The following is a 27,939-nucleotide window of genomic DNA, read 5'->3' on the forward strand; positions in this document are numbered from 1 at the left end:
TTTAAAATTAAAAACTAGGTAATTGATTTTATATCATTTGTTTTGCATGCCTCTGAGTTGGGAAAGATCCCTGCTCTGCTGGTTTCCAGATCAATTTGGATGTAGATCTACTGAAGCTAGTGACAGATCTGTCATCTGGGAGTCTCAATAGCCCATTTCTGTGGATGCAATCACAGCTCAGTTCTGATTCTTATTCTCTTCTTGCACTGCTGTAGGCCAACACATCAATGTTCCAGATACAAGTGTATGAAAGGTGGAAGGAGGCAAACTGATGATACACCAATCAAGATACGATTCATGATGAACTTAGAAAGTTTACTTTTAAAATAATAATTATAGTTTTAATTTTGATGTTTAATTCATTTTAAATTCACTAATCCACCTTGTTTATAGGAAGAATCACCATTGTCCTCCTAACTTTTAGATGCAAAGGCACGCCACTGAGCTCATAAGTGATGTGCCCACCACCAAATCAAGAGGCCATCATTCTAGGAGTTTGCTTCAATTTTCTAAGTCAAATTTCTTCAATATTGCTCGAATCACATTCATTCCGTAACACCTTCTCCTCTCACTTGAGCAAGCCCAGATGCTTCAGGGCATACACCACATCTTCCTTTTTCTCTTTGCTTCTCCAGCATCATTCTCTAGGGACAGCACAGATGCGGTGCGTGACTGGAGAAAGTGTGAGGCCATTTCTGAACTTCAGGCTCAGCTTCTCATTGGTTGGGGGCTTGAAGGTAAATTTTTGCATAAGAGAAGTGAAGAAAATGAACAGTTCAGACCTGGCCAGTTGTTCTCCAAGGCAAGCTCTCTTTCCTGTGGAGAAAAAACCAGATGGGTCACACTCTCAGCTGACTTTGGTCATCCAGAGCCTGGTGTACCCACCATCATACCCCAACTTCTGAGCTGATCCTATGCATTTTGATGATTATGTCTCACATAATGCTTCCCAGGGACACTGCAGCACTCCTCACATCTCTAAATCAACAATAAGCCCCTGTTTGTGTGGATTTATTTGTGTACATGGGGGCTCATTGTGTGTACACATGTGTGTACATGTGTGTAGAAGTCTGAATCTAGATATGGGTCTTGATCCCCTAATGTCACCTACTGTATGTATGCATGTATGTATGTATGTATGTATGTATGTATGTATGTATGTATGTATGTATGTGTATTTTTGAGATTGGGTCTCTGCAAAGCAGTTCGGCTGTTTGGCCACTGGTTCTTCTCTTTCTGGCCATGTATCAGGAGGAGTACAGGCATATGCTGGCACGTTCAGCTTTTAGTGGAGATCCTGGGGATCAAATGAGGACATTATGCTAATAGGACTTGTAAGTGACCAGTTGAACTACCATGTCATCTACCTTAAGTGACTTGTTATTAGCTTCCCTTTTTATCTAAGCAATACATTCAGAGTGAATAAAAGTAATAATATAAAATCCAAAGCAAATTGGCTGTTCTAACTAAATTGAAGTTAACTGAGATTTATAGACTGATTCTGGGGAAGAGATTTTAAGACCAGCCATTGTTTTCCAGGTATTTCATCTCTTCACTGACTGGGTAAATTATGCTAATAATAATAACATGTACAGTGCACCAAACAAAGCTGACCAAAAAAAGAATGAAAGAAAAATCAATGAAAAGATACCTAATTATATTCTGCTATACTCATAGATCACTGTCTCATCCAGCTGTCATAGAGAGGCTTCCTCTGGCACCATATGGGATTAGGTGCAGAGACCCATAGACCAACACTATGCAGAGAGTGATAGTCTAAATTAGACATCTCAGTTGAATCCCTCAGAAATCCCAGAATCCCATGCAAGAGGAGGACAAAAGTGTGCAGAAGTCAGACGGATGGATTACACAAGGGAAACATGTCTTACTGATTCAACTAAGTAGGAACTCACATAAGCTCACAGAGATTAAAATGGAAAACACAAGGCCTGTCTGTACCAGGTTCTCTGCATATATTTTATAGGTGTTACCTTGTTGTTTTTGTGGGACTCATAACAGTGGGAATGTCATTATCTCTGACACTTTTGCCTGCTCTTAGGACTTTTATTAGATTGCTTTGTCACATTATATCTTGTTCCTCCTTTTTGGCTATCTTCTTTTGGTGGACAACTGTGAATAGGCAAATGATTGGACTGTGGGGTGAAAGGGGAATAACTAGGAGGTGTAGAGTGAGGAGAATCTGTGGTCAGAATGTATTGTATAAAAATCTAATTTCAATAAAAAGAAAAAGAAAAGAAAATAATAGAGTAAATGAAATACGTAGCTAAGATTTTGTACTATAATTCAAAACTTCTGGACAGAGTCCCCATGTCCTATCAGGTTTCCTGTTAAAGGGGATTGTGAACAGGGAGCAAAGGGAACGACATGCCCAGGTGAAAAGACAAAGAGATCAGAATCAGTCCAGCCAGACACCCCCAGTACAGCCCAGCACTGAGAAACACTGGCTCTGGATCCAAATTGGCAAGAGGGAAAATTCAGACTTCTCCTTTGAAGAACCTGGGGTCATGGGAAGTGGCACTGCCCCAGATAATCAAGCAAACTTGTTGACCTTGTGAAGTCCACTGTGGCTTCTGTGCAGCATTTAGTCACCTTCTGGAGGCAGTGTTAGGAAACACGAGCTTCGGTGTGAGAATATCTGCTGGATATCGAGTCCCAGGGGCAGCACATTTGCTGAGGTCTGTGTCCTCATCTCTGCAGGGCTCTCTCATTTCATCTTGAAAGGCTATGGTGGCTCAAATGCTCCAATGGGCTTCTCTGTTCATTATGTAGTCTACTACCTTCATGCCTCCAGGTGTATATCTGACATGTAATATATACTCACTACACATGTATGGAACTAAGGAACTGTAAAATTATTTGAAAATATATGTTCCAAGCATTGAAGCTACTAACTGTAATACAATAGAGCACTTTGCTACTGCTTCAACACTTGTATGACTACAAGTTTTTGGGCTGACTAGAAAACACAACTCAGAGAGAGAGAGAGAGAGAGAGAGAGAGAGAGAGAGAGAGAGAGAGAGAGAGAGAGAGGGAGAGAGAGAGAGACATTCCTATATCTTCTTCCCTGATTGCCAAGTTGCACAACACAAAAATATCTAGCTAGAGTTTATAAATCATGCTTAAAATTATAAAAGACAAAAGACTTACCTGTTCAAGGAGTTCCTGGATAGGTCAGAACCCAATCCAGTTAGCAAATGCTCTTCACAATTATTGCTTCACGTTCCCATTGTGGTGAGTAGTCAGGTACTCCCTCACTTCTCCTCACCATCCCATTACAAATCTACTCCATTTCCCTGTGTAGGAGCACCCCTTAAAAATGACTTGGGGCACTGAAAACCCTTATGAAGGTGGTACATATCTACTTTGTTGAATCAGAGCCAGAGTATGAGTTTCTATCCTTAGTGTTTTGGAAAACAGAATGAGGAAAGCTAGAATCCCCAACCGAGGCAAGGGTGGATAAGGATTAGGCTGGGGCTGAAGAAGTGGCAAGCCCACCGAATGCAGGATTGCAACCAAAATCAATATACAGCCATGTTGGGCCATATGAAGACAAGAGGAGGGAGGGGCTGAGATGGAGCACTGAAGTCACTCCTGTTCGTCAGAACTCACCCATTGAGAATGGCAGAAAAGATTCTCTCTTCTTAAACTGTCCATTCTCCAAAAAGTGCTCTGGGTTGAACACATCTGGGGTGGCCCACTCTTTTGGGTCCCTGTGCAGTGCAGTTAGGTTGGTTAGAACCATGGTACCCTAGAAATAACAGCAAAGAGTCAAAGCTTGGTATAGGGAACAGACCTGTAAGGAGGTAGGTGGTTCTCTAGCTCTCATGCACTTAGATTGAATTTCTTATCTTTAATTAAATGTAAGTGGGAATTGAGACAAGTGTTTGACATTTAGATCCTTCTACCTGTCTCATTACCTTTTTCTCTGTCTAGAAATCTTTACAATGACTGCAAGTAGCTGCCATGGATTCTCTAACCTATTGGTTTGCTCTTTAACACTGAACAAATGTCTCTAGATGAAGTTTATATGGCTCTAGGTAAACACATTTTATCATCCAAAATAGTATTTTGTGGCAGGCAGGAATAAAAACGATCTCAGCTACTTCCTACAGTAATGACCATGGCAGGTCTATGAAGGGAAACAGTGTGTCTTTGCTTTTCCAGGTGACTCTGCTTCTCCATTCTTAGTCTTCAATCTGGGGGCTTCTGAATCCAGTTTCTCAGCAAGTCTTGGAAAACATCTACATATCCAGCCAAACAAGGCAGGTTCATCAGGCTCCCTAGTATTGTGCCAGGACTTCCAAGAGTGAGTTTCCCTTACACTAACTCAAGTTCCCTTTAGTGACTTGATTAATTGTTTTGAACTCTTTTGATTTTTTTCATACCAATTATTGGTCCCAGTGCCAGCATAGTACAGGGTTGATTTCTCAGACCCAAGAACATGACTTATCCATACTACACTGTCCACCTCCCACCATTTTTGTTACCCACTCCATATTATATCTCCATCTACTTTTGTTAGCATCTGTGAAGACAATCCCAGGGGTAATCAACTAATGGTAGTAGACCTTCCCTGACTCCGGATGTCACCAACCCACAAGCTGATGGACTGGATGAAATGAAAAGGGTGAAAATGAGAGAAAACAAAACAAAACAATACAAAACAAAGCAAGCAAACAAACAACAAAAAATACCTCCCATTGACTTTTTCCTCTGCTTCCTGGCCACCATTATGTGATCTGATTGGCTCTTTCACTGACCCCCTTCCATGCTGAAGTGAAATCTTGGGAATTTTGTCACAATCAAGAAACATTTGACTTCATCATCGATGGCAAAATAAATATAATGGAAGGAATTTTAACTTTGGGGGGCACCGTGGATATAAGTGTCAGGACACCCTGTACATAGCTAGTAAGAGAACTGGTAGAAGTGATGCCTATTCAGTCCATAAAGATAGGTAATTTAACAGGGACTCCTGGAGAAACATCAAAGGAGATCGTTGTCACGTACAAATAATTCAAGTCCTCTGGAGGAAGTATGGGTTAACCAGAATGACCAGAACAGGGTTGGTTCTGGATTCCAACTCTTATTGTATTATGATAGAGAGATTTTATGCCAACCTAATTTTCTTAAGCTTCAACTTTTCATTCTCAAAATGAGATACTATTTACTTTGAAAAGTTGATAAGCCATTTTAAAGGGGAGAAGATTCTACAGCATAAAAATATTCTGTAGTAACTAATGCATTATAGAATAGCTTCTCTTCTGAGATATAAATCAGTTGTATGTATATTAACACTGGAACTAAGCCTGTGGGTCACTGTTTTAGAAAAAAAGAGTCTCATGATAATGGTAGTGCATGTGCCTCAAATTTAATTCATATTTCAAAATTTGTATTTCAAGGACTGTAGAGAAGCAATTTCTAACTGCAGCCTGACAACCCTTTAGTCTTGATAGGTGATCTCTGTGGTAAAGTAAGGTAGCAGAGAACTGCTGGCTTCTGTGAGCCCACATTAGCATAGGAAGATGCTGAAATGCCTTTAGCAAATAAAGCCAGGCTTTGTCTAGACATATTTAACCAAAAGGTTTTCTTGCTCCACTATATATGCAAATATCTCTTGAGATGCATGGAGGATAATGAGTACTTTAGCAGACATAATATGCCTCTGCTGATTTAAGTGATCTTGAGGCAAGAATACATGCCACGTTCAGTTATTGAATCCATAGGAGGATGTAAAAAATGGACTGAGGTATCTAAAGCTGGCAGTGCATAGTTACCTTTGGCAGGTGGAATCCATTCAAAGTGGTATCCATTGCTACTTCCCTGGGAACATTCAGGGGGATGATGTTGCCCATCCTCTGCACCTCATGGATGACGGCATTGGTATAGGGCATGGATTCTCGATCGGCCAGGCTTGCTGCCCTCTTCTGGCCAATGACTCTGTCAATCTCTGCCTGTACTTTTTCTAAAAGTAAACCGGAGAGTCTGTTAATTTTTTAATTTAATGATTTCTTCTATTAATATGCAAGTTGTCTCTGAGATCCTATCAGTCTTTATTTAATTTTAGTGTCCTGGCTGTAAAGAAATATTTCCTTAACCCTTCAAAGAATTGCTTTAATTAAAAACAAACAAACAAACAAACAAACAACAACAACAACAAAACCCTCTATAACTCTCTTTGAGCCTACAACGTGATTATAGCTTTCCATACATCCTGAACTGAGTAGCTGTCATCAGCATTGCTAATCTCAGAGTGTTCATAGTGTGGCATGAATACCTTCATTACACTAAGTGGATCATAAACAACTCAAATTTATGTTTCATAGTCTTAAAGTACTTAGTCGTCAGAGAAATGCAAATTAAAACAAACTGAGATTCCACCTCACATCAGTCACAATGGCTAAGATCAGGTGAGAGTAGATGCTGGCAAGGATCTGGAGAAAGAGGAACACTCCTCCATTGGTGGTGAGATTGCAAGCTGGTACAAACACTGTGCAAATCAGTCTTGCGGTTTCTCAGAAAACTGGACATAGTACTACCTGAGCACCCAGTGATACTAATCCTGGGCATTTACCCAAAAGATGCTCCAATGTATATCAAGGACACGTGCTCCACTATGTTCCTATCAATGTTATTTATAATAGCCAGAAGCTGGAAACAACTCAGATGTCCTTCAATAGAGGAATGGATACAGAAAATGTGGTACATCTACACAATGGAGTACTATTCAGCTATTAAAATAATGACTTTATGGAATTCTTCAGCAAATTGATGGAACTAGAAAATATCATCCTGCATGAGGTAACCAAATCACAAAAGAACACACACAGTATGCACTCACTGATAAAGTGTATATTAGCCCAAAAGCTCAGAATATCCAAGATACAACTCACAGGCCATATGAAGCTCAAGAAGAAGGAAAACCAAAGTATGGATACTTCAGTCCTTCTTAGGAAGGGGAACAAAATACTCACCAGAGTTAGAGGATGGGAGAGACTTGGGGGAAGAGAGGAGGGGGAGCAGGGAACAAGAGGGGCAGGATCAGGTATGGGAGGAGACAGGGATGATATGCAGATCATCAGGAATTTGAACAGAGATGTGTACCAGTGGGGGATGGAAAGCTGATGGTAGCCACCAGCAAGTCCCAGATGCCAGGAAAGCAAAAGGCTCCCAGGACCCAATGGGGATAAGACTAGGTGAAATCTAACCAACAAATGGGAGGGAGAACCTGTATAGACTATATCCAGAAGTTAGGCAAGGCTGGGGGATGGGGCCACACACTCATGTCCAAATTTTAACCCAGAATTGCTCCTGTCTAAAGGAAATACAGAGACAATGTGTAGAGGAGAGACTGCCCCACCTGGGGATCCATCCCATACATAGACACCAAACCCAGATACTATTGCAAATGCCAAGAAGTGCTTCCTGACAGGGACCTGATATAGTTGTCTCATGAGAGGCTCTGCCAGAGCCTGACCAATACAGATGTGGATGCATGCAGCCAACCATTGGGCTAAGCTTGGGGACCCCATGGAGGAGTTAGAAAAAGGACTGAAGGAGCTGAAGGGGTTTGTAGCCCCTTAGGAAGAACAACAATATCAACCAACCAGACCCCCCAGAGCTCCCAGGGACTAAACCACCAACCAAAGAATTCACATGGTGTGACCCATGGCTCCAGCCACATATATAGCAGAGGATGGGCCTTGTTGGGCATCAATGGGAGGAGAAGCCCCTAGTACTTTGAAAGTTCAATGCCCCACTTTATGGGAATGTCCCGGGCATGTAGTGGGGGGGGGTGTGAGGACCACCCTCACAGAAATAGGTGGAGTGTGGATGGGATAGGGGGTTTCTGGAAGGGAAACCTGGTATGGGGGTAACATTTGAAATGCAAATAAATAAAATATCCAATTCAAAAAATGATAGGATGGACCACTTGCCCTGACAGATGCCAGTCGGTGGAGAAAGAAACACTGTGTGCTAAGCAGAACCATGAAGGAGTATCCAGTTGTCTCTGGACGTAAAAGAATGACAGTTATTTTCAAGTCATCAAATTCATAGAGGAATTTGAAATGACATGGGTAGGTAATACTTGAGACAATTCTGGTAGAATGGGGAAAAATTGTGACAGAATACTGGTGGTTGAGTAAAGTTGTGTTTAGAGGCACAAATAAGGACCATATCAAGAGAGGATATAGAGTGTAGGAAAGGCACCATAGAGGCTTGGTGGATCTGAAGCTGAAAAGACAGAAAGGTTTTACCACAGTTTAAAGAGTACCAAAATAAAGTGTTTAGACAAAATGCAAAGCAAATTATGAGAGACCTACTATAAAGAGAAGAAGGAGATGAGTGAGTGCACACTATACATGTCTGCACCCTTAGGACCCATCTCAGTCCTGACAGAACATGCAGAAGGCAAGCCCATTCCCTAGTGCACATTTTCTCACAGCTATGCCACCTCCTTCCACTCCACCATGATATCTCTGGCCCTGTCTAAGCCAAGGCTTCCAAATGCAGATCTTGGCTTTGTCAGGTGCCGTCAGTACATACACACCTTGCACTTCTGCGTAGAGGGCCATGTAGAGCAGAGCCCAGCGCAGTGTAGTGGATGTTGTCTCTGTTCCCGCAAAGAAGAGGTCCAGGGTGCTGCAGATGAGGTTTTCTTCATTGAAACTTGTAGTCTTCTCTGGGTACTAGAAAAGACAGCATCTAGTCAGAATAAAAATGTGATTATTTAAATCCACAGATTCTGATGCTGGGTAGTAATTTTGAATAATGTTATTTGAAGTGATGTTACCTTTGACTTCCTCAGGACACAATGATCTCATGAGAATTATCATGCTCTAAATACAAGGAGATTGACGCATAGGGTCTTCTTCACCCTTGCTAATGAGTTCAGAAGGATTCATTTGAAAATATTACCTTGACCTCATTAGAAAGCACTCTTTTGCTCCAACTGCTGTAGTCTGACCAAAAGCTTCTGGTACTTGGGTGGATGAATATCAAGGCAACTATTTTCTTTGTGACTATCCTTTTATAAATACAAACAGGACTGGATAAACCCCACCCACACAAATTTGGTTTCTAGTACCGGCTAAGTCACTAAGTCACTGTATGATTTAAGATGTTCACTTCACATTTATCTGTTTCAGTTTATAAAATGAGGATAACACACACCACTTACTATGTCATATCAACTGTATGAGATGTAGTAAACACATATCAAAAACTATACAAGAGTTTTTGTTGATTTCAGAAAGACTGAGATGAATTCTCCGTATTTATTGATTGTTTAATCACTTCATTAATATTTCACACCTAAAACCTTGCTGATTATACAAAATTTCATTTTGTATATAATTCCTTCTTTTCTATCTTCCTCTAGAAGCATCATTGTTTACAGTGCTTATAATTTTGATGGACTCACACTTGTGCTACATAGAGGGAATAATTTGCCTCATCTTTTGGGAACAAAATGTTGCTTCTATTGAAACTGTATCAGGGAGATGAATTATGATAGAACAAGGAAAGAAATTTGATATTATTCCCTGTGTAGAAAAGGAATTTATAATGTAATGAATCAAATCTCATAGCACAGATTCACTGATGTGTATTTTGCTAGAAGCCTATTTTGGTCAGAACATTAAAATTATTGTTATAGTTTGAATCTAAAATAATCCCTACAGACTCAAGTTTTGAATACTTTGTTCCCAGCTGCTGAGACTGGTTGGGATAGTCTGGAACACTAGCAGGTGGTATCCATCTGGAGGAAATCAGTCAGCAGAAATGGGATTCCTGTGGTTGTGTCAAAGTCCTGGGTCCTGGTAAGTTTCTGATTCTTAGTCTACCATGACATAAACAGACTCCACCACATCCTTTTCCCATAATTTTCCTTCATGTTGAACCCCTTGAAAATATCAGCCAAAAGCAAACCTTCAAACTCTTCAATTGTTTCTGCAAGTTATTGCCACAAGATGCAGAAGAACAAATAAACCCGACTGGCTGCATTCTCTTTGCTTGTGTATGACTGGATGGTGTTTATAACCATACAATCATGAGAAGGAAGATGCCCCACATATACTTTAAAACTAAACTCCAGAATTTAGCTTAATTTTGCCTGTGTGCTGCAATATGGTTGAGATGGGTTAGTAGTTGACTTTATATTGATTTATCCAAAAACAAAGCTCTGAAGTTTAATTACTAATTTCTCTTTGTATATATTTCTCTCATGTATGAGGAAAAGGCAAAGAAGAGCATGACAGGAAATTATCTGCATTTACAGTCAGGACACTGTATTTCTAACACCCCTGGTTTAATATTACTGCTACTTTCACTTATATGGTTTACATGAAGCATTGATCTACAGTGATTTTCATATCTTCATTTTTTAGAACCTTCACATGCTATTTGACGAGCTAAAATACACTTTGTAGATTTGATTAACTGGAGAGAGAACAATTACTCTAAACTAACCTTAAAGAAGGGATTGGAAGGTCAAAAGCAAACAGATCAAAGAAAAAGAGATACTACAGTTTGGGAATTGAGGACAGAAGTAGGAACCAAAACACAAGATATATGTGTTCTGTAGAACCTTGGAGAAGCAGCATCATAGAGTTTTCATTGCTTTTCAATGAACCTTGTGTGGTCCATAGGATTTAAAGTTCTATGAACTGAAGGAGAATACATTTGTGCCAAGTCAAACCTTAAGTGTGTGTTAGGTTGATGCAGGATTGACTGAAACTATTAAATGTATACATTGTCTCCAAGAAAAGACACAGAAGCATCTTCCCCACCTTTGACATTTCCTTGAGGAAAGCATCAATGAAGTCTCTTGGCTCCTCAGGGTTCCAGTCTTTCCGGTGATCATCGATCATAGAAGAGACAAACAATTTCAGTTTTTCCCAGTTTCTGAAAACTGTTTGATGTGATCCAGGAATATACTTCATTATCCATGGAAAAATATTATAGAGCTGATTTGGAAAAATAAGATAGTCAGGGAGACAACTTGGTGCCATTTTGCAGTGTTTCAATACACAGTCTTGTCTGTCTCCTTGTTTCTTCCTGTGGAATTGTGGGGCCAGATTTTGTTTTCCCTGTCCTCTACCTCAAAAATATTTTAACTCTGCCATGCAAAATATATTGAGCCTCTGAACACTTCTTAACCCCAACTGCCTGTTTCATGTGATAAAACGCCACCTATCTCTCTGGACATTGGGACAACACTTTTATTTATTATATTATCAATGCAATTATAATTTATTTTGCATATAGTTCCTAGAACAAACATTTATCATAGTAATCGCATGCTTGACTCTGTGACTTTCTATATTCAAAAACTGTCCTTAGACTCAGAATTGGACAAAGTCTTTGGCATTTTTACATCCTACAGAACTGAAAACCCCCAAATCTTTATCATTTCTCTAGATAGTCCAACCACAGCAGTCTTGAGAGCACACTGACGGTTCTGGCCGATACTATTCATTGTACCTTAAAAGTTTTCCTAAATTTTTTTAAACCATGATGCTCACTTCATAAAGGCATTTGTCAAGTCTCCTTGGAGATAGTTTACCTGATTATCTTTAAAGTGATAAGCATCATCTCTCCCCTCTAGTTCTTTGAAATGACTTATTTCCCATATGGGAAATTACCAATAGCAAGTATTGTACAGGTAATTATACATTCTGTTACCAATACTGCGCTTAAATCCCATATCATAAGACTCCAATCTTTACACAAGTAAATGGTGAATGAGTTTCAATAAAATTTGTAATAAACAGATATAAAACAATATAAATCAACAAGATTTAAAATAAGACATACATGGGAGTGATTTCTACCTCTCTGGCCTCTAGTAATAATAAGGTGTAACTGGCATAAGAGCAATACTAATGATGTTAATATTATTACAAAGTAGTATTGATAATACACAATGTGCTAAGAAGTCTTCCTGTATCTGAGCAGCGAATGACATGAGACATACAAAGAATTTCCACAGAGGTCTGGTGGACTACTCTCTAAATTTGCTTGCACAACTCTGTACCAATTTAAAGACACAATATTGCCTTGTTTTCTATGTAGAAGAACATTGTGAAAAGTAATGGACTTTTGCAGCTATCTATTAAAATGACTAATGTAATTATCTTTCCAAGAACATTTATTAACAATTTATGACACCACACTTTGTTCCCTTTTAAGATTTTTTTTACCCTAATACACACCTAGAAGTTGACTGGTCACTCTCTCTGATCTCCACTGACTTCTTAGCCTCTGCTCACCAGGAGGAGAAAAACATGGAGCTACCGGACTTGGAACTACCATGAATAAGAGGTATAACTAGAGAGCATAGACACTAAGGGCAACTGAGCTTGTTTCTGCTCCATCTCATACGTATAAGCCATGCTCGCCAATTCCTTAATTTTCAGTGAGGGCATCCCTGCACGTGAGAAAACAGTCCTTGTGCGAATACCACAAATAAGAATTAATCCACTCTTGTGTGCACCATTGAGAATTCAATGTATAGATACAAGTTCTTAAAAAGAAAATGAACTTTTAAAGGTCCAGTATCTGCACTTCCAAATCATTCTCTCTGGAACCGTGCGTGGTAAAGCTGTATGTATAAACCCTGTATGGTGAAGCTAAAACACCTGCACCTGTTACCTCCACACACTTCAGAAGAGGTGCCTCAGTGGTAGAGAAAGCGTCTAGCCTTGCAGAGTCTTAATGTACCAGGGTGTAGGGACCCAAAGATCCCCCACTCACTCAGAGGAGAAAGGGAAGGGGAGGGGGAGGATTATGGGAGGTGGGAAGTGAGCAGGACATAAATAAACTTAGTAAAAATATTGTTAAAGTAATAACTGAATGCATCAAAAATGCACACTGGAACACATCACTAACAAACTAAACTATGCAGAAAACTATCAGGAATGGAGCACAGTGTTGAGTTCCATTCAAATATCCATTAAGTAAAATAATGAGCATGACCACAGTGTCTAAGAGAACAGAGTCACTGATACATTGAAACCTAAATCAATGTTTGTGTCATCTCTAAGAACACATCTTAGTGGTAAAGATACCCACAAATAAAGATATAAGAAAGGAAACCAGTCTATAAAGAAAACAGAAATAGAGCAAGCTGATAGAGTTATTCTGATAAAACAAATTTCAAATCAAAACTAGTCTAAAGAGATAAAAAATAACATTATATAAAGGTAACACCAATTAATAAATCATAACTGTTGTAAATAAACATGCACACACACCTCACAGGAGGAAATACAGAGACAAAGAGTGAAGCAGGGACTGAAGAAAAGGTCATCCAGAGATTGCCACACATGGGGATCTGTTCCATATGCAGCCACCAAACCCAGTTACTATTGCTGGTGCCAAGAAGTGCTTGCTGACAAGAGCCAGATATGGGTGTCTCCTGAGAGGCTCTGTCAGAGTCCTACTGATACAGATGAGGATGCTTGCAGCTAACCATTGAACTGAATGGAGGAGTTAAAGACTGAAGGAGCTGAAGGGTTTTGCAACCCCATAGGAAGAACAATATCTACCAATCAAACCCCACCAGAGCTCCCAGGGACAAAACTACCAACCAATGAGTACAGATGGAGGGATCCATGACTCCAGCTGCACATGTGGCAGAGCAAGGCATTGTCCAGCATCAATAGGAGGAAAAGCCCTTGGTCCTGGGAAGGCTCATTTCCCCAGTGTCGGGGAATGCAAGGAGTAGGTGGGTGGGAGTGAGAGCATCCTCATAGAAGGAGGAGGAGGGGGAGGGGGTATAGGAGGGGAAGGGGTAACATTTTAAATGCATAAATACATACATATTTAAATACATAAAATATTCAAATAAAATAAAACTTTAAAAAGCACGCGCATGAGCATGCTCGCACACACATACACACAATTTTTTTCACTCTTTGTACACACATGATGGAAGAACCTAGTTCTTCAAGTTGTTGTATGACTTGTGTGCACCCCTACACATAACAATTGTATATGTATGTATTCATACTAAATAAAAGACCAGGAATGTGTTTCAAAAATCACACATATACTCACACATCCTCAAATGTGTACATACCAAGATGGGGAACTAGGAGAAGAAAAACTAAGCTGAAAAAAATCAATCACTTGGGGCAAATTTCACTTTAGAACTGTTCTCCATGTTTACAGTCACACATGAGTGACCAGTAAACTATGAAGAGTATTTGAGAAACTATAAAGTTTAGAGATAGATAATAAGGCATACTTGGAGTGACATTTGAACCCCAAAATTTCTAGTATAAGAAGACTGATAAGATTATGGGTCAATGGGTATAGGAAGAGTTCATACTTCTGAAATTTTTTCTTATATGTCCAGATGCAAATATAAGACAAATGAGTACGTCACACGGAAACTGATATGGAGCTGTTATTCATAAACCCCAAGCGTAGTAACAACTCATTTACCTGACCATAGAGAAAACAACAATATATTCAGGAAGTGCATTGGTAGTCTCCTGATAACAAAGATCAGTGCAGTACTGGAGAGATGGCTCAATGGTTAAGAGCACTGACTGCTCTTCTAGAGGTTCTGAGTTCGATTCTCAGCATCCACGTGGTGGCTCACAACCATCGGTAATTGGATCCAGTGCCCTTTTCTGGTGTGTCTGAAGACAGCTACAGTGTACTTATATACATTAAACAAATAAAACTTTAAAAAAATAAAACAAAGATCAGTGCAAGAAGAGAAATCTTAAAACAAGGTGGGATGAGCTAGAAAGTAATTTCAGATGATGACCTTGAGAAAGGAAGATAGAGGCATCAATCAGTAAAGAGAGCTCCAGTGAAAACTGACATTCTCTAAGTGCCCAGAATTTATATATATATATATATATATATATATATATATATATATATATATATATATATATGTACATAGACCAATATATGCATTAAAATTATTCAAATAAGTGTTAGAAATGTTTTGTATATATCAAGTTTCTTAAAGTAACAAAACCTGAAAGTCAAAAATTGGTTTTGAAATATATTTGAGACATTGTACCTTGGCTTTCCAAGACCTACCTTTCACAGATACTCAAAGAAAAGTGCTTACCTGGCTTATCATTGTTGTCTCCAAATACATGACCTCATCCAGCAACCTCAGCATCTCCTGAAATCTACTGTCATGGTACTCAAAGCGCTCCCCAAAGGTGACAGAGCAAATGATATTGGAAACTGCATTGTTGATACTGAAGTGAGGGTTGAAAGGTTTTCCTGGATACGGGGAGAGGGAGAGATGAGTCCTTCAAAGTTATTCATTTATTTCTATTTCCTATAATAAATTAACTTCATATGACTGAGAAATACACATTCCAGAAGTACACACACATGAAGGTCTGGCCAGAGCATACTAAATGGGGTGTGACATGTACCAAGTACTCTGCTAATGCCTGGGAAGTCAGACTAATTATCAGACCTTACGTACAACACTAGGTCTATTGACCCATCTGTGTGCTTAGCTGTCGAACACCTGGCCTGGGATCACGGCTAGATGTTCATTGTTCAATCCTCAGTACCCAGACCTAGTGAAGGGCAAGGATGATCACTTAGACATTTTGTGGGACTTTTTCAATGAATGAAAGATGCTCAGTATCCTGTACCTGAGAAAGACTCACCTTTCTCCTCTCTTATGGCTTCCACGAGGTAGTGGGCCTCCTCCTGCATGCGCTGCTCTAAGCTCTTCTTTCCCAAGCCAAAATTCCTGAGTGTCATCAGGGCAAACCTTCTTTGCTCCTTCCATGTCTGACCACTGGAGAAGATCAATCCTCAAATGAAGAGATTCAGCATTATGACATTATATAATTATGGTCTAAAAGCACCTCGTGAATTATTTGTTGAACACACTTGCAGTGAAAAGGAGGAGGGCCAATGAGGGCCATGATAGCTGTCTAGACAGAATGTTAGAAAGCAAGAATTATGATGGCGAACATGTCCTGGAACTCTACAACATCACACACTGATGTTTCTACTGTGTAATCTATTTCTCTTGGAAACTCTGCATGTTTATTACTACCTAGCAGCAGGTCCATTCTAATTGCTGCAAAAGAAAATGAGGAATACATTGAAAATTTTCAAGGGAAAAAAACAGCTGTTTTCCAACCTGGTGTTCAAATTCATCTCTCCTAGTTCCAGGGTAGACGGAACGTCTACAAAGTTCTGTTACCCTTGAATAACAGGAGTGAAATAAAGGATAAGACACGTAAAGTAAAGAGATAAGAAAAGCACTACAAGGAGTCCTGGTTTTTTAAAAAGAAAAAGAGGCTTAATAGACAATGACTCAAAATGACGCAAAAAGGTAGGAAGCACGTGTAGTCCGCCTAGAAAAAACCAGAAGGCAAGCATTCTAGTATTCTCAGCATCATTACCTATTTCCTGGAACATACAATGCCATGCTCAAGTCTATTTGTAACTTTCAGAAAAATTATGAACATTTTAAACATAAGCCTTGGTCTCTTTTTCCCTACACATTAAGAAGTGGTCCCTTTCAGCATGCACAAATGCTCCTTCAGCAACTCAGAGACTTGCTTCCCAAAAACCTTTCCCAGTGGCCCCTGGCATTCAGCAGCATCAGATTTTCTTCCTCATTTTTTGCTGCAAATTTCCCACAAATTTTACTGTTTTTTCTTTTACCAACTCTTGAAATATTGGAGTTGTTCAAGAATAGGCCCACATCGCTCTTTGCTGCATGTTCTTATTTTAGAAAATCTCATCATCCCTACCATTTAAATGTTCTGTTGACAATCATATAAGGTGTACATTCCAGAACCTTGCACATGACTACTTGACTCTGGCAGTTACAAGCATTTAGACTCATCACAACTGTGACAGAAAGTTATGTATCTCTGAGACTCCCAACAGAAGCCAGCACTACCAACTACCTTAGCATCTCTCACTGTTCCTCTTTGCATTCGCCATCCCCACAGGAGCCACTCTCTGGCAGTTCCCCTGAGATCCTTGGTCTCTTGCCATCTGCCATCTATCTACATCATCAGGTCATGTAGTTTCTCTCTTGAATGATTTTGGTTCATGTGTCTGTGATGCCATTGTCAGGGAATAATCAACTTTCACTTCCCAACTTATTTTTCAAATCCTATCTTTTCTAACCACTGTGATAATTTCATGACACCTTCCCTTTTCTAACTGAAAACCTAAATGAGCCTTAGAGTGTGCAGTGTGTGATCTTCTCTACTCAACACCACTCTTGTAACTCTTCCTGGTCATATTTATGAGTTTGTGTCCACTTAATTATGTCATTTAGATACTATGTTAGCCACACTGGACATCTTCCCAGTTTGTCAAGGCCCGAGTCCTTGTTGTTTCAGGGATATTCTGTCTTTGTTAACTGTTTTCCCATGTTACTAAATGAGTTTCTTTACTTATAGAAGTTTTACTGGAATCCCAGTAGATCTTAGAAACTACTAATGAATAACAGCTCCCCTTAACATTGTAGACATACATGTTTTAATTAGCTAATCTCACCAGGGTTTTTCATTTTATGGAGCGCATGTTACATAAAGGTGCATATTTTCATCTATTATATTATGACCAGCAATGTACTCTCATAGCAGAGAGCATAGTCAATGATACACTGTTAATGGTTGATTGTCTCAGGGAATAATTATGAAATGTTTACAACTTTGGTAGGTTAATACCCTTGAAGTTCTGCTTCCAGTTTTGGAACACGTAACTTGATTTAATAATAATACTGCGTACTTATACTATTTTAATCTAACACTCTCTGGAAGGCTACAGGTCCCTGTATGGTAAGACTTTAATAATAAAGTGTAAGAAACTTTCAACAAGATGAACAGCAGCAGGAAGAAGGTGACTCACATTCATTTTTCTAGGCCAGAGGGTTGGCGTGGAGTAGGGGAAATAAGAGAGCAATGCGTCTGTCTGTGACAGGATGTGTGGTTACTTCTTACCAACACTTTTAGAGTTAGTTTTTGCAAGACATAGGTTTTCTGTCAATGTATACAGGGATGACACTGTTAAGTTTTTCAATGGATGCTTTCATTAAAGAAATGCAACCTCACACTTCCTATAAAGATGGCAATTCCAATGGAGTTGGTTTATGGGATTGTTGGAAAAGAACCTATAATGCACTATAAGCATTGTAACACACACTTCACGTTTCTCAATAAACTTATATAAACTTACCATTTTTATTGGTGATGCGTTCTTGCATAACACTGAGAGGGCGATTCAAAATGTTTTGTTCTATGTGAGTAAAGGTTTCTTTGATTAAGGGCAGTCCAGTTATGACCACGGATGTTATGTCACCAAGATTCAGGCTAAAAATATTCCCATATTTCTTCACAAACTGAAAAATACATCAACAGGTATAGTTAAGTATGTGTCTGTGTATCCAGGCTATCAGGCATATGTGAAACTAATTAGATTCATGTTGAGAAATTTCCATGAGTGATGTGTATGTGAGTGGGTGCACCTTGGTTTCTGGAAGTTTTTTAAAGATGTTTTCCCCTCCACTGCTTTAAACTCAGCTGTAAATGAGCAATAGAATTTACTCTACATAAATTAATTAATATAACTTATGAATTGCTTATACCTACTTTGTGACCTTAGAAGAAAGCATGAGGACATCATTTTTAAAAAGAAGGAAAAACTTCTAAATTGAAGCATTAAGAAATCTAATGAAAGGAGACCATGTTCCATATTTGACTTTACAGTGGTTGAGGAGATTGAGGAAGGTCTCCATAGACTTGATGTGGGTGTAGCTTAAATGGACTTCCTGATAGACTAAACTGGTTGTTTAATCAGAAGGAGATACCTCCTACTCATCAACGTGTGCTAGACACATGGTATGGATATGTATGTAGGATGAATGGGATGTACATGACTAAGGGAACTAACACTAATGCAATCCTGTGTATTTGTGAATATAAGAAGTGCCTTGCTTAAAGAGCTCTAGTAGGCCCAAGCATGAGAAATATTGAAGAAAGGTTTTGACCTTTTACCCCTTTTCTTCCTTGTTGCTAAAACTTTGTGTAATGCTAGGACCCAAAGTCCATTCTTTACTTGGCCACTGACTCATTCCTGAAACAAAACACCAAAACAGTCAAAATAATTTGAATAAAATGTCCAATCAGGATTTACCAACTCACCCAAGTACAGTTCACCCAAGTACAGATCCCACTCCCTTTACCCTCTTCCTGCAGAAACACGTGCCCTTCTTACTTCTTGCCTAATTGCTGTTGCTGCTGCAACTTTGAGATGACTACCTCCCAAACACAACAACAAACACTCCCTTACCCCTCTGTGCTAACAAACCCCCTTTGTGTTGAGAACTTGGTGTTGTCTGGGTCCATTAGTTCCAAACTACAAGAGAGATAACCTCACTTATATTGGTGTGATGGAAATGCTTCTTTTTATGTGCCACCCCCCCCCACAACAACCTTTAACTAGTTTCAGGATTATCAATTTTCTCCTAAATCTTTCATATATATATATATATATATATATATATATATATATATACATATATATATATCCAACATGAACCAAATAAGCATTAATTTATCCCTAGACTAATTCATGAGGTTATAAGTGTAAGAGGTAAAGGTCTCTAATGTGAAAAATCTTGTCATCCAGTGAGGCAGAGAATAAAGGACATCAGAACAGAGAAAGACTGAGGTAAATGTGTACAAGTGAGCTATAGCAACCATAGAATCCCTAGTTAATTATAATATCTACTATTGTTTGTGTATAGGAGAATGTGCCTTCTCCAAACCTTTCTGGGTATGAACAGTAGAATATAGGGTAAAGGTTGGGGGAGGAGATATCTCTGAAGATTTGGAGTAATGCAAACATGAGGGTTCTACAGTTCAGTAAATGGACACTTGTGACATATGCTCTATTCCAATCTCAGACCGCCATTATGGATGAGTAAGATAACATCCCCACGCCCACCCTCCTCAAAAGTGTCTATGGGGAAGAATGAGACTGACATTGTGAGAAGAAATTTGTTGACTTTCTGGCTCCTAGCCACCCACTGAATCTCTGAGAAGTGAATGAGCTCTGTGTTCAAAGGCTCAAGAATAAAAATACATGGTGAAATCCAGGACAAGAGCCCACCAGTCCCAGACAGACACAACCACTGAGTAGATGCTCAGTATGCTTTGTGTTTTACTTTGTTTTTATAACTGTGCTACCATAGACAGAAATTTCTTCATTTTTCTAAAGAGAAAAATGAATTGTAAGTGAAGCAATGCAGGCAAGAAAAGGCCTTTTGCTAGGTGGAGGGACTCCACTAGTTGATGCATAATGTTTATAGAAAAAAATGGTTTTTGGGTGTCCATAAAACTTGGAGTTTAGCATCAGTGAAAGAGTGGGTACCAGGCACAATAGTGTGGGTGAGAGAGTTTGGAGGAGAGAGAAATATAGCTGCAGACAATGAGAGCCTCAATGAGAATGCACAACATACAAGTTTGTAAAAACTAGAATAGTGCGTGATCATTTTCAAGATCCTCCCACTTGTGTGTTTATAAGTCAGCCCTGTGTTAACCCACCTCTGCTTTAGGTCATCCTGGATGTTGTCAGTAGTACCAAACAGAAGTCAGTTCTTCCAGGTATCTGTGGTCCCCTGCCCTTCCTTTCCTTATCTTCATTTACTTACTTACATTCTATCACGTCAATCACTAAGCCTTGGATCTTTGTAAATCATGTCAAAGTAAATGTAATGATTATAGATAAAGACTTAGACTCAGTACTTCTTTTGTTCTGTATTCGGAGTTCTTGCTAAGTTCATTAAGTCTTAGCACCATTTGCCTTGTCTGGTTCACAAGGCAGAGCCAACAAATGTGTATCTTTCTTTTGGAAGATATCAGACATAGGTATGAACAAATGGAAAGGAATTAACTTCATTGTGATCAATGTGTGGGAGATTTTATGCTGGATAAGAATTTATTGACTAATTTTCAATATCAACAAAGAAGTTATCTAGCTTAAGTGTCTCTTAAATAGCAATATGTACCACATACATTCTGTCCTTATACCGATGCAGCCAGCATCTGAGACTAGGTACTGAAGTATCCTTTTCCCACCTCTACCAACTCTCTGCTGATGTATGTGTCTAGTTCAACAGAAGTGGATCAGTAAGTTTTATCTTGTAGTGTACCAAGTGAAGATGGGAAAATACTGACCTGTGCAATTCTCAAATGTGTCACCTTTGTCTGTCAGTTCCTGTATGGGTATGCAATTACCCAGAAAACCTTTGGGCATGTGTCATAAGACAGCCACAACCAGTCTCACTGCACATTGAGTTTATCATTTGAAGATTAACTGAAAGAGCTTGAAGGGGCTTGAGACCCCATATGAACAACAATGCCAACCAACCAGAGCTTCCAGGGACTAAGCCACTACCTAAAGAGTATACATGGACTGACCCAGGGCTCCAACCTCATAGGTAGCAATGAATAGCCTAGTAAGAGCACCAGTGGAAGGGGAAGCCCTTGGTCCTGCCAAGACTGAACTGGGGGGAGGGCGGTAATGGGGGGAGAGGGAGGGGAAACACCCATATAGAAGGAGAAGGGGAGAGGTTAGGGGGATATTGGCTTGGAAACGGGGAAAGGGAATATCAATTGAAATGTAAATAAGAAATACCCAATTTAATAAAGATGGAGAAAAAAAACAAGTTGTCTTTTTATAAAGGTGCCTCTAAAGGGTAAAATAAGAGGTAAAACTGAAAATAATAGGAGCACAAACAATGAATTGAAATAAGAGACATAAATTTAACAAAAGAAATAAGAGACATCAAGTTTAATCCTAGAAGTAAATCTCCACATGGATTATTGAAGAACCAAGCAGAGTTGAATAAAGAGAAAATTGACGCTAAGGATTCGTGAGAAAAATGATTCATGAATACAGATGACCCGGCTCCATTGAACTTCTTACTGAGCAACAGAAAAGGAGCACCCAGGAAGGAAAGAAAAACAGCCACAGTTCCTCTTTCCATCAGTGAGAGAGGAGAAGATCTGTTAGTCTGAATTCTTACAACTGTGTGAAATAATCTGTGTGGGTCCGTGTGTGTGTGTGTGTGTGTGTGTGTGTGTGTGTGTGTGTGTGTGTGTGTGTGTGTTCGTGCTCACACGCACCAGAGGTCAACCTCAGGTTTCATTTACAAGAGCTGTCCACCTTGTTATTTTCAGTATTTCATGAGCACTAAGTAGACAAGGCTGGCTAGGTGGTGAACTTTAGATGTCTTCTCCTTTCTATGCTGGAGTTTATAAAGAGAGGCCACTATACCACACTCTTATAGATTCTGGGGACTGAACGCATTCTCACTGCTCATGGTGAGCACTTTGCCAGAGGAACTCTTGCCCTTTCCTGTGATCCTTATGGTTATTGTATTGTTTAAGTCGCTTGTTTGCATCTTTTAAACATTTTAATGAGTATGTGATACTCATTTTTCTTTTGTTATGTAGAAACTGCCTACTAATAGCAAGAACTTTAATAAACAGTGGAAATATAATTTTATTTTCATTATGAGCAAATCCGAAAATGCAGATGAACAACTATATGAAATTATTTCTGAATGCGTAAGTGTATAAGTGTGTGGCAGAGAAGAAGTATGGGTGTTCATGGTCTGATTATTTTTTGACTTGTTTCTAAAATTGTGTTTTTAAGTGTTTCTTTCAATATGCACGTGTCCTACATTGTTTCCTCTTGCTGTGATAAAAAACTGACTAAAATGAATTTGTGAAGAAAAGGTTTAATCTTACAAGTGATACTCCATCATCAAGTGAAGGGATGACATCATCCCACTGGCTTGGTCCCTCCTATAGCAATTAGCAGACAAGAGCAAGCGCCCACCCACCACTCTGATGGACAAAACTCCTGGACTGAGGGTTTCTTTCTGCCATGAAATGCATAGGTTTTGTCAAGTTGACAAAAACTAAGCAATGCAGGATTTATTTCTTTTATGTTGAAAATCATTTTATTCCATAAATAAGCATAAAATAAATCTATGGAAATAAGGAACAGATATTAGTAACGGTGGTTATTAGACTTTATAGACCACAGTGTCCCTTGAAATTTCAGACTCTATAAGTGATCTTCACTGTAATGCTGTGCATGTGTATTCACTTGTGCGTAATTGGGTACACTCCTTTGAGGCCATTAATTCCTCTTCAGAGTAACAGTCTCGGGGGTCATCTTCTGAGATACGCTGACAGTGTAGAAAAATATGCAGTGCACAGCCTGAGATGGCATCTGCTATAGTCACGTTAAAAACTGAAAGGGAGAGGAAGACATCTTAGGGGAAATAGTGTCTCAGCCAAATTTGAAATGGTGAGGATGTGAACAAAACATATATAGTATAATGATCAAAATGTTCATATTGTGGGCCGGGGAGTAGAGAAACATAGACTGGAGAATGAGTGTGTGGGGGAGTATAGGAGAAAGGCCTTATTAGAGCACACCAGCCAAAAGTCAGGGCCAGGTGATAGGGAATTCCAGTCCTTTAATTTCAAGAAGTTTACAGTCCTGTTGAGCATGTAAGTGAAAGCAGGTCAATGAATTATTAGATGAAGTAAAGGTAGAAATTTCCTGGGAAGACCAGGAGCAGGGGCAGACTCCTGGATGAAAGGTCTGCTAAGACACATTCATTGTGAATCAATGCTACTAGGGATTCTGTAGGCCAAGAACTTTTACCACCGAAGTCACAAGTAGGCTCCCTTCATTTCCATCAAGAAGTTTGAATGGGTTTGGGAAGGAGAGATGACACAATGGTACTCAGACATTGAACTGAGAGACATCCGACCTCTTTGTATCTCAATTCTGCTTCTTACTATATGTTTGACTTAGGAGAAAATATGAAAACACACCCATACATGGATGAAAAAAATGACTGGATTGGGAAGACTTCCCCACCCTTATTATATCACGAGCCATTGTTGTAACACCAGACACATCACTTAAGTTCTGTAGTCATATTCAGTTCTGTAGCAAAACAAACATTTAAACTGAGCCAAGAGCAGATGTTTCTGTGTACTTGCATGTCATGGCAGCATCTGACAGTCGTGGAACCAAGTCAACATTTATTTTCTTTCAACAAAACCCAGAAGAAGTATAGCCAACAAGACTAAGTCCTCTTACTATTCTGCTTCTGCGTCTTGGAGTGGAACACCATAAAGGTGAGACATTAACCCTACAAGAGCTGCCATTGTAGCATTCCTGGATACAACATTGATAGTCTACCTATGTGGCTCTCCTTGCAGTAGCTTGAATTGTGATTTTCACAGCTGAAATTCGATAAGGAAAATCCCCAAAGGAGTCTTGGTTAAAACTCTGATTTCCATCCTGCTCTTACATTAATGGTAATATCACTTGCTCACAAAATAAATATGGGTAAATCTCTGACTACTACCCCCATTCAGTGTGATAAGACTGCTTTATGAGGATGGTATCATGTGGTCTGTGGCTCTCTTCTTTTACCCAAGGCTACATTGATTGGACTCTGATGTACTCCTGCAAGAGTAGGAAACACAAATTAGGTTGCTCAAATTCACAATACAGAGGCCTGTACCCTAAATTTACAAGTGAACCCCTCCTTACAGAGTGAGTATTCTGATCCTCAGCAGACCTCCTCTGTGAGCAAAGTGCGCATCCCGTGTCCAGCACAATATGACACACTACACAAAGTGTTCACAATCCAGTCTGAAAAAACTTGCCTTACCAACAACCAAAACAATCTCACCTTTACATAAATGGCACAGATATTTACGTTACAGGAGAGTGAAATATTTCAAAGAGGCCTTATAAAAAATAGATGATAGACAATTTTAAGAGAGAAATGAAAGGCACAGAGATGATCACCTAAGCAGTGTGAATAGAGACTGAAGCAGCAGACACAGGGCCTATGTGGGCCTCTACCAGGTCCTCTGCACAGATGCTATAGCTTTCAGGTTAGCATTTTTATAGGACTCCTAAGTGTGAGAACAAGTGGGTCTGCTCTCAGGAATTCTTTTCTCCTGTTGGGTTGCTATGGCCATCTTTGCTATAATAGGTATGGCTTCATCTTATTTTATTCGTCATATCTCTTAGAAGCTATTCTTTTCCAAACGAGAAACAGAAAAAGTGGATCTGGAGGAGAGGGAAGTGGGGAGAAGATGGAAGGAATGGAGTGAAACCTAAGATTCGGATCTATTATGAGACAGAGATCTAGTTCTAACTTAAAAAAAATTAAAGACACAGAGAGAAAGCCAAGGGAAATATGAGCACACTAAGCTGCAGGGTTCTAAGTGTGGGTCTGTACAGGAGAGCTCAGCAGAGAAGTAATGTGAGAATAACCATGGGCAGTGCAGGGGTGAGGGCGGGGCACCCTGCAAGCCCAGAGCTATGGTTAGCAGCAAGAGCCAGCACCAGAGATATTACAGCCATGCCTGTGTCCAGCTGCCTGCCAAAAATAGGAAAGAGAGTGTGTAGATGAGAAAATTCTTGAAGAATTATAGAAACTTCCTAGTCTAGCAAACCACAAGCGTGCCATGAAGAATTCAATAGTGCAAAGCTCCAAGTGAAGCAAAAACCACCAATATCATCATGAAAGCTACAATCCCTGAGAAATCTCTTGAAAGCAGAAATAGCTTAGTACTTCTGGGGAAACCAGAAAGGCCAGAATGAAGTGGGAGGCAGGGGTTAGAAACATTAATTTCAACAGAGAGTCAACCTAAGGTCTTACAATTGGGGAAAGGCAGGATGGGAATAGGTATGGACGTTCGGAGGTGGGGGCAAGCCAAGAAGTTTCCTTCGGCCACAGCCTCTGCTGAAGGAATGGAGAAAAGAAATGGTTGAGGTCAGAAAGGAAACTGTAAACATGAAAGGAAAGGTCAGAAGAAAGGTAGAGCAATGGGAGCATGAGTAAGGGCCAAAGGCTCTTCTGCCTTCGAGTCCAGCTGCTTGGGACACGGAAGAGCAGGTTAGTGTCTGACGTGGTTCTCGGTGTTGAGTGGAGACTACACCTGAGACAGGTGTAGCATAGAGGGGAGACAGGGGCGCTCTATGCTTGTAGTCACTTTGTTTCCTGTGGAAAATGGCGCTATCAAATCTCATCAGCTTCCAGTGCCTATCACAGAGCACAGAGCAGTAGCTGGAAGGATGATAAAACAGGTGTGAGAAAGACTGAACAGGAATAAAAAGGCAACTACTGGAAAAGTGCCCAAGAAACACACAGGGAAAGAAAAAGAGAAAAAAATAGGTTAAAGAAAATAAGAAAAAAAACATGGCCGTATGCTCTTAAACAACAAGAAATAATCAGAGGTAGTCAGACGTCACTAGCACTGGAATGTGACAGGGATAGTCAAACAGGGCTGGAGTGTTCACTAAGCAGAGAAAATAACTATAGATAAAGAAAAATATTAAGTGGGAAAACGGTCATACACCAAAAAGCACTTTCAGTCTCTGGTGTATGCTACGTACTCATAACAGTCTTTCCAATACAAGGGGAAGAGCCTCCAGAACTGAGTGGGAAAACAGACTTCCAGTCGAGCTGGAGACCTTACTCCAGTGTACCTTACTCTGGAGTTGATAAAGTTAATAGGTGAACAGTCAGCAAGGACTAAAAGGACAAACAAGAATCAATAAAAGACTTGATATTTGTAGAAAACTCCAATCAAGAGAAAAACACACTTTGTTTTCTCTGCAGGGACTTTAACAAGCTACGCTGAGGTACCACCCTCCACCCACTTCTGACACTGAAAGGGCTTATTTATCTAGATTTTCTATCATTCTCTTACTACACCATGGCTTAAAGACTTACAATCAGATACAGGGAGTTCTCTGGCTATAACAGAATTACAATGGAAGTACTTCATACAAGGATAAGACAAGCTTCAAGTATTTGAAAATTGAAAAGCATATTTCTTAAGGGAGGACGCAAGTTTGGAGTTCTGGAGAGCAGGTTGCTATCACCAGTCATTGAACCTGATCTCTGTTCTAGACTCAGTAAACCCCCTGTTTCTGTAGCTCCAGATTAAGTCAGGACAAACAAAGTCACACACCCTTGCCCCTTCCTACCGGCTGGATTGAGAGGTGGGGCTGCCCAAAGTCCAACTGGAATATGTTGCCCACGAATGGGAGACCCCAAGGCCCCGGGGGATAGTTCTTGGGGCGCCGGGTTTTGAAGTAGTCAGCCAGGAGTAGGAAGGTGAGTGCAGCCACCAGCAGAGTCCTGAGATGGAGCGCTGCCCAGATCGTGGCTACCAGAGAGCCCGCGGTGGCGAGCATGGCTAGGACTGGAGCTGGTTCTTTTGTGGAATGAAGGTCCGAGCTGTGCAAGTTCCAAGTGCTAACAACAAGGGCACCCTACTAGACCGGTCCCCTCATTAGTCCCTCCCTATCCCTTCCTGTCCACTCCCCTCTGCCTCTCATTGTTTCCTCCGGGTAGCTAGGATCTCTCAGGATCTCCTTTGCCTTGCCAAAGCTTCTGAGAATAGTTTCGGATGGGCTGGAACCGGATAGCCCGAGCACCCCTAATCACGTGCGCTGAACTCTTCGCTCCGCCCCTCAGAGGTTTTTACCCCTTCCTTCCCAAACTTCCCTCCCAGGTCCTGCTGTGCTTTGCTCTGCCTGCGGGAGCCCAGGTTGCTTCTATAGTGGCTAGGTCCCTGGCACTGGGTTCCCAGGAGAACACGCAGGAAATATGCTAAGATAGAACCAGGAAATCTCAAGGGGCCCCACCCCTAGAAAAATAATTACAGGCAATTAAGCTTACTGAGGGAGCCTCCTGTTTTTCAATACTAAGTGGCCATCCCTGAAACCATATAAGCAACAAAACACTCAGTAGGTTGTATTTACACACACACACACACACACACACACACACACACACACACACACACTTAATTAAAGAGGTCATCA

At 40.1% G+C, this 27,939-nt stretch overlaps 1 protein-coding gene across 2 annotated transcripts; it reads right to left on the minus strand.

The window, feature by feature from the left end:
* Positions 1-27,529, minus strand: Cyp2j4 (cytochrome P450, family 2, subfamily j, polypeptide 4). Of its 2 annotated transcripts, NM_023025.2 has the most exons (9): positions 27,097-27,352; positions 18,226-18,388; positions 15,681-15,830; positions 15,119-15,279; positions 10,812-10,988; positions 8,573-8,711; positions 5,799-5,986; positions 3,631-3,769; positions 1-816 (listed from the first exon to the last, which is right to left on the minus strand). In NM_023025.2, exons 1-9 carry the CDS (start codon positions 27,304-27,306, stop codon positions 638-640), a joined length of 1,506 nt encoding a protein of 501 aa, NP_075414.2. In that variant the 5' UTR covers positions 27,307-27,352; the 3' UTR covers positions 1-637. The 2 variants fall into 2 exon arrangements, with proteins under 2 accessions (NP_075414.2, XP_038966661.1); XM_039110733.2 differs by lacking the exon at positions 3,631-3,769 and having other exon boundaries at positions 709-816; positions 27,097-27,529.
* Positions 27,530-27,939: the final 410 nt, after the last annotated feature.

Source organism: Rattus norvegicus, chromosome 5, assembly GCF_036323735.1.
Source record: "Rattus norvegicus strain BN/NHsdMcwi chromosome 5, GRCr8, whole genome shotgun sequence".
Lineage (NCBI taxonomy): Eukaryota > Metazoa > Chordata > Mammalia > Rodentia > Muridae > Rattus > Rattus norvegicus.

Excerpts from the sequence above, each read along its gene's own strand:
- Cyp2j4 (NM_023025.2), bottom strand. The coding sequence starts at position 27,306 with ATGCTCGCCACCGCGGGCTCTCTGGTAGCCACGATCTGGGCAGCGCTC. Across the intron at positions 15,831-18,225 it reads ACGCATCACCAATAAAAATG|GATTGATCTTCTCCAGTGGT; the intron begins GTAAGTTTATAT and ends TCTTCATTTGAG. Across the intron at positions 10,989-15,118 it reads AGACAACAATGATAAGCCAG|CTCTATAATATTTTTCCATG; the intron begins GTAAGCACTTTT and ends TTTCCAAATCAG.